The 8111-nt window shown below is 35.4% G+C and overlaps 1 protein-coding gene across 1 annotated transcript; it reads right to left on the reverse strand.

Annotated features, from left to right (window-relative positions):
- Positions 1-656: 656 nt before the first annotated feature.
- Positions 657-995, reverse strand: LOC125863632 (non-specific lipid-transfer protein C, cotyledon-specific isoform-like). The gene has a single exon (XM_049543677.1). The coding sequence runs from the start codon at positions 993-995 to the stop codon at positions 657-659; it is 339 nt and encodes a 112-aa protein (XP_049399634.1).
- Between the last annotated feature and the right edge of the window lie 7116 nt (positions 996-8111).

Here is an 8111-nt window from a genome sequence, read left to right on the forward strand (position 1 = left end):
GCGGTTTGAACTATTATTTGTATTTATTTTTTAAATAACTTGTCCGTATAATAACTAATTTATACTATCAGTATATTGAGACAATCTGATGCATATATAGATTAAAAGGAGAGCTCGAATAACAATCAAACACAATTTTTTAAATTGATTTTCTATCATTTATTTAGTTAAAATAGAGATGACAATTTTGTCATTAAATAAAATTGACAACATTTTATTGAAAAACATCGATCATCATTCTTGTAGAAGACTACATCTCGTCTACACTGTGTATGATTTTCCTTCTACTTCTTCAAATAACCCTGAAATCACACATCCAAAGAATAAAGGGTAAATCAAGATATTAAAATCATCTAAAAAAATAAAAACTAATAAATACATAAATGGAAGTGCCTGTGTATTAAGAATATATAAAATCACATTTGGAGCTAGGATTTTAATTCAAGGGTGTAACAAAAAATAGTAAACACCTTACCTATCAACGATTGAGAGCTTTTGCAACCCCTCAACCGTTAGCACTAGCTCTTCACCTTGTGTCAAGAAGTGTCGACATTAATATATATATAGATAATATTACACTTTTACCTAATGTAATTTTCCGACAAAGGGTACTGTCGCAAGTTATACAACATTTAAATTTAAAGGGTGAGTAATGCTTACTTGGAGCAATCAGGATTAGGTACCATTGGCATAAAGGGAGTGAAGTGACATAGATCTGGAAGTTGTTTAGCTTTTGTATAGTTCACTTTGGAACCTTGCATTGCAGCTTTGAAGCACAAGCAAATATCTTTGCGGTCTGGTTGTGAGGCAGATGCTATTTTAGCCAAATCTTGCAATCCAACACAACAAGCTTGACTAGGTTTTGCATCATCACCTAGTATAAAACCTCCACAAGAAATTACTTTTGGTATAACATCAGTACCACATTGAATAACTGCATTTGTTTGGCCTAAAGTTAGAGCCAAAGCAAACAAAGTTAAAATAATTTTTGCCATTTTTTCTTGAGTACTTGTGATGTATTGGGGATCTTTTGTGAGAGATGTATGAATGACTATAGTAGAAAGCTTATTTATAGTGGTTTAGAATAGTTGAGTATTCAATTATTTTGGATTTTAACATTAATATGAAGTCTTATATTTACTTGTTTGTTTGACTAGGGAGAACGTACTAATTAAAGTAATATTGACTATTCATTAATTTTGAATTTAACATTAGAGTAATCTTTAGTGATTTTAATTATTACTAGTATTTTTATTTAATTCTGGGTGAGTTTAATATCACCCCTTTTAATTTAGAGGTACTTTAACTTGTATAAAATTGAACAAGTTGATGCATGCGTCTTATGTCACACCCTACATCTAAATTCAGTCAATAAGAGTTAAATTCTGTGTTCTATCCAAAGTTCCATGAAATTATGAATTTGAATTATGTTTTTATTCCGAGTTTTGATTTCTTAATTATGAGATATGATATTTTATGCACTGAAATCCTAAGTTGTTCATGCTCATATTTTCACATGACCTTAATTGATGAGATTTCGTTGAAAGCCTTTGTACAATTATTTTCCTTGCATTAATTTTGGAAATTTAAAGAGAGTCCAAGAATAATTTTAAAGCATTATTGAGAAGAGTTTTAAGGGAACTTTAATGATCTCCAATGTATTATTTTTCACATTTAGAAAGTGGTTTCCAAGAAAAGCATAAAGAGTTTTCATAAGCATTTCAGGATAAAGTAAAGTTTAATTATCCTTTAAAGAGGGTCTTTTGAGTATTAACTCAATCCAATGCGTATTTTATATAAGCATACAGACCTATATTTTTGTAGTGGCATTAGGCACTGGTTTAGGGTAAGAGTTAAGATAATTCAACCTCCATAACCTACGCCGTCAGTATAGATAGGATCGCACCGCAAGACGAGTGACTCCTCACCTGCCTCAAGAACATTTTTTAGTGGATCCATAAGTTAAAGGACAAGGTATAGCTGGCAACGTAGGTAAGACGTTGTATTGTCATGAGACTCATAGTGATGGTTGTTGGTTAGAATAACTCCCTGGTAAAGTAAAGTAGATATATATTTCAGTATTTGCTATTATTGCATCTTATTTTGTAAAGCTTAAACTATTTTACGTTATGTTCATGCTTTACTTTAGTTGAGCTACTTTAGTCCTTCAGTTCAGTTATTTCTTTCATTCGACTTTATTGCATACCATACATTACAAACGTCATTCGACCTATATAATTTCATGATGCAGGTATACATGTATTCAAGATCATCAACAGGCGCATCGTTGAGATCACATCACTCACTCGTTAGTTTTGGTGAGGCCTCCTTGCTTTCGGAGGACTCCGATCTGTTAATTATTTAGTAGTTTTGATTAAAGGTCGTTGTGAGTCTTGTCCTGACATCTATCTTTAGATAGTAGAGGCTTCGTAGATAAGTAGATTTCGATAATCTTTCAATATTCATTCTCAGATGTTTTGCTAAACTTTATCATTTATTTTCAGACAGTTTTAAGATTCAGTTAATGGTTTTACATGTTCTTTAGTTTTAAGCCTATGTTTGCTTGAGTTAGTATTCCACTAAATAGTCAGTCATACTAAGGATCCATTTGGGGATCAACAATGATTTTCAAATGTCGTCCACGTCTAGGGTGTAAACTCGGAGCGTCATAAGAAGGTACAACTACCACCAACTTGTAGTTCCCTGTTAGTATTAATAGATGTAAGAGTAGTCAGCTTTTCACCATTATAACTCACCAATTCATTAGCAATTCCACATGGCTAATGAATATTCTCCATCAATTCAACACCATTACTCTCTTAAGGCATGCTAAAAGTAATATACTCCCTCCGTTTCTTTCTCATTCTCCCTCTTGATCTCTATGTACTTCTATCTTATCTTCTTCATCCTTTCTCTCCTTTTAGTACTGATACCTTGATGCTTATAATGTTGACATTATTTTTTTTAAGTGAATTTTTAGACCGTAGACCCTTTTATTCATAAGCTAAATAGGCATGGCCCACTACAAAAAAGAAAGAAACAAAGAAAACAAAATGACCAAAGTCCAGCAAAAAGACCCGGCCCAAAAGAAAAGGTGAAAAGTTTCTAAAAGCCATTCCCTAGTCTAGTCCACTGTTGTACTTTCTCTAGCTGAAGTGCTCTTGTCTTGAAGCTTACTCTCTCTTCATCATAAGTGTATTTGTAGGTTGAATTTAAAGATTCTTCTTTCATGGCTGCTCCACCAATTTAGTGGCTTTGCTGATCTACTCTCTAGTTCATGGTACGACTCAATCCTCTTCTTCCTTGTCGTTTCTATCGTATATATTATTTACTTACATCTTTCTTTTTCTCTTTTCTCCTCAAATGGTCGGGATTTTGTCCAATTGGCCATTAGTATATGCTCCGCCCCCTCTAATCTTGTAAGTCATTGAGCCTGTCCTCTCTATTTCGCTTCATTATGTGCTTGATATCTCTAAAGCTCTGTGACCTGACTTGATAGGGCATTTGATAGCTGGAAATTATAGTCATAACCTTTTGTAACACAATATTTCTCTTGTCACTTTCTCGATGTTTACAATTCTTGTTCGATGTTATTCTCACACTGTTGTATCTGTTCTTGACTGTTTATGCTTTTCTTCCACATTATCAACATGTTGGTGCTATGATTCTTCTTCTCTTGAATCTGACGTTTGGTACATGTGCTCTATCTAAATTAATATGCCTTCTGGTTGAACTTGGTAGCTCCTGAAAGATGTTGCACTCCTTTGTGCGTTATGATTCAATCGCCTCATCTGCTAAAGAGTCTGCTACACAATTTCCTTCTCTAAATGTATGAGTTAATGAAACTTGTAGCTTGTGTACAAAAATTCTTATTTCCTCAATCCTTTCTACTAGCTCCTATGGTACCTTCCACTGTTTTTCAATCATCTTTTTTAGGCTCAAAGAATCTGTTTTGACTATGACTCCCACCAGTTCCTTCCCCATGTAGTACTGCAAAGCCTCCATGCCATTGATTCAGCCTCTGTGTTTGTTGCCACTCCAATTTCTTTTGCCTTTGCATACATTAAGATTTCTAATGCAAAATCCAAAGGAACTATCTCCAGGGTTACCTTTACTTGCACCATCTGTATTGCATTTTCCTCTGTCTCTCCCTGGCCTTTGCCAAACTACACTGTGGTGATATATCTTGGGTTTATAGTTCTGTAATTTTTCTACTAGGTGTGGCCAATTTTGTTTTTCTGGTCTTATCCAAGGATACACTCCTCTTACTAGCTTCATCAACATCTCTTCTACCTACTCCACCATGTTTTCAAATGTAATAGTCTTTTCATGTTTCAAGTTGTTTCTCATTTTCTATATTGTCCACATAATGACTGCTAGGACTACTCTATACAATAGCTGAAGTTTAGGATTGGCATCTAGACTCCACCATTATATAATAAGTTGTTGCAAGTGCATGTTCTCCATATTTATACCTGCAAAAATAGCAAAATGCCTCCATAACCTCTTGGCTATAGGGGCTGTTAGGAAAACATGTGTCATGGTTTCATCTGCCTTTACTTCACAACACCAACATCTCGAGACAATCTGAATTTCCATTTTTTTCAGATTGTCATCAGTGGAAATTCTACTGAGCCATAGCCTCCAAACAAAAAAATTGATTTTCAATGGCAATCCCTTTGCCCATATGAAATCAAAGTCCCTTTTTCTTTCTTTTCTGTGCCTTACTAAATTCCAGGCTGAGTTGACTGTGAAAACTCCTTCTGAATTACCAATCCACCAAGCTGCATCATTGTTGTGGTTATCTTCTAGAGGCTTAATATGATTCACAATATATACAGTCATTTCTTCAAACAGTACCCTCCTCAGGCCTTCTATGTCCCAGGTTTCATGTCTACTGAAAGACCTTACCTCCAGTTCTTCATTAACTGCACTATCTCCTTCTACATAATAGAGTGCTCCTTGTTTGGTCTAGTTATCAAACCAGAAACTAGAATTGCCATCCTTACGCTTCCACAAGATGTTATGCTCTACCTCTTCCCTAATAGCACTCATCTTTCTCCACACATGTGATGTTCCCTGTCCTTTTGACAAAATTGGATGAACTTTTTTGCAGTATTTATTTCACATAAAACTTCCCAGGGAGGAGAGGATGTAGTTGTTCTAAAGTTCCACCATAACTTTGCAAATAGAGCTTTGGATATGTCATGTAATGACCTTAAACCCAAACTTGCCTTCTCTTTAGGGTTGCACATGTTATCCCATGATACACAATGTTTGTTTCTGGCTCTAGTTGCATTACCCCAGAAGAATCTTGCAAAAAATTTATGCAACTGATCAATTACACTTTAAGGGGGGGGGGGGGGGGGTTCATGGTAGACAATAAATAAACAGGCATTGTTTGCAATACATGCGCTATCAGAATATATCTTCCACCAAAGGACAAGAGTTTGTTCTGCTAGGAGCGTAATCTATTCATTACCTTTTTGACTAAACTCTCATAGTGTGATTTATTTTGCTTCCATAAAAAATGGGGCATCCCAAATATATAAAAGGGAAGGACACTTGCCTAATTCCAGTGAGCCTTCTTATTATGTTACAAACTCCTATAGGAACTTTGTGATGTAAGTAGACTAGACTTTTGTTCAGGTTAATCATCTATCCTGAAACCAGTTCATATTTTCTTAGAATTTGCATCATCTTTCTAATTGAGGATGATTGCCCTGAACAAAATAGAATGGTTTCATCTGCATATGATAAATGATTGATTTCAGGGCTCCATTTAGGCATCCCAAAACCTTTGAAATCTGAATCTTCATACAAGTTGTTGAGTCATATTGTTAATACCTCAGTTGCAATAATGAACATAGTCGGGGATAATGGGTCTCCTTGTTTCAGCCCTCTCGAAGACTGAAAGAAACCAAATGACTGTCCATTCATTAAGACTGAATACCAATTATTGCTAATCAATCTTACTACCATATCTATAAGTCTTTCAGAAAATCCAAACTTTCTCATCACTCTTACCAAATATTTCCAAGATACCCTATCATATGCCTTTGCCATGTCTAATTTTACCACCACATTATGTAGTTTATTTCTCCTGTTTATGTCTCTTACTAATTCTTGGGCCAGTAACACATTCTCTGTTATGCTTCTTCCTTTGACAAAACCTGATTGATTTGTTGAAATAATTCCTGGGAGCACTGTCACAATTCTTTCACGAATGATTCTTGAAAGTATTTTATTGACAAAATTACTTAGACTTATTGGCCTAAGGTCCCCATAAGTTACTACCACCTCCTTCTTTGGTATGAGCACCAAATTAGTATGTGTAATGTACCTGGGTAGGTCTTGTCCATAGAAAAAAGCCTTCACCATATTAGTCATATCATTACCAACAATATCCCAGCAACTCTAAAAAACTTGCCTGAAAAACCATCTGACCCACTAGTGCTCTCTTCTTTTAGAGTAAAACCCACCATTCTGACCTCATCTTCTGTAGGCATTCTTCCCATATCAGCATTTTGTTCCTCGTTTATTAGGGTAGGAATGTATTCCAGCATATCATAGTTTGTGATCTCTTGATTCTCCCTGAACTTTTCCCTAAAGACATTTACTGCTTCTTCCCCTATATCTTGTGTAGTAGAGATTCTGTCCCTCTGGTCGGTAAGAATATCCACAACTTGTAGCTTTCTCCTCTTCCCTTTTACATAAACATGGAAGAACTTGGTATTTCTATCACCTTCTTTGAACCACTTCATTCCTGCCTTTTGCCTCCAAAACTCCTCCTTTATATGTCTATATTTTCTTAACTCAGCTTCTGCCTTATGAAGTAAAGCTCTGTTTTCTGTTGTTGGTGTAATCTCCATCTGTATTTCCATAACATTAATAGTGTCTTCTAAAGCGGCAATTCTCTGAAAAATATCCCCAAAGGTTCTTCTATTCCACTGTGCTAAGACAAATTTAATTCTCTCCATCTTACTATGAATCACTGTGAAAAGATTCCCATTAATCTCTTCTCCGTTTCAGCTATCTTCCACAACCTTTTTAAATTCATTATGCTTGGTCCAAAAGTTTAAAAACTTAAACGATTTTGTCACTGTTTCTTGTAAACTGTTACCAATCACATGTAGGGGGGATGATCTGAACCTTACCTTATCAGATGATGTACCTCACTGTTAGGTATTAATCTCATCTGTTCATTGTTGCCAAATACCCTATCAGGACTTTTGAAAATACTTTCTTCCTCAATTCTACCAATTTACCATGTGTATGAACTGCCCTTGAATTTGATTTCATTTAATGCATAAACATTTGTACATTGCACAAAATCTGATATTTCCATCTGTGTCACAGGTAAGCCTCCCAATTTCTCAGCTTCATCCATGATTGTGTTAAAATCTCCTCCAACTAAGGTATGGTAGAGTTTTCTGCTATCTCTTTCAGTTGCTCCCATAATTCCAATCTATCCTGTGCATAACACCTAGCATAAACTGCTGGGATTTTGAAATAATTATCTGATCCTCTTCTTTTGAATCTGATTGTAACTTGTTGCACAGAGTCTACTACATCCTGCTCTTCCCAATATTTCTCCCAAAAGATCCATATTTTGGCTGCACAATTTACCCTTGCATTTGGCATGCCTAGTTTTCTTCTGTATGTTCTAATTCTGAAGGACTTTGAAATGGCTCTAATAGAGCAATATATAAGCAATGATGTCTGTAATGTAATTCAATAAGTCTGTCAAAGGCCTTTTGAGTCATGACAGACCTATTGTTCCAAAAAAGAGCTTTGCTAACCATTAGCTATTAGTTGAGGTGGACCCTTTTTTACTCCCTGTGTTTATCTGTGAAAGGTTTTCAGATATGTTACCTCATTTTTTGCTCTTCCCCTTTAGATGGCTAATCTGCCTAGGTGAAAGATCACCTACTCTACCTATGTCATCAATGTTTTTGTCCATAGTCACATCTTTCTCTCTTTCTTGTAACTCTATTCTTTCCTGCTCAGATAGTTTATCTATCTTTGGAGGTGGTATTGTGACATATTGGCATTGTGAATTCTTCTCCTCTCCCATATGACTATCCCCAACATGTGGATGCTCTTCGGTG

Source organism: Solanum stenotomum, chromosome 5 (assembly GCF_019186545.1).
Source record: "Solanum stenotomum isolate F172 chromosome 5, ASM1918654v1, whole genome shotgun sequence".
Lineage (NCBI taxonomy): Eukaryota > Viridiplantae > Streptophyta > Magnoliopsida > Solanales > Solanaceae > Solanum > Solanum stenotomum.

What these genes read in the sequence shown, in the direction of transcription:
- LOC125863632 (XM_049543677.1), bottom strand. Translation starts at nt 995, where the DNA reads ATGGCAAAAATTATTTTAACTTTGTTTGCTTTGGCTCTAACTTTAGGC.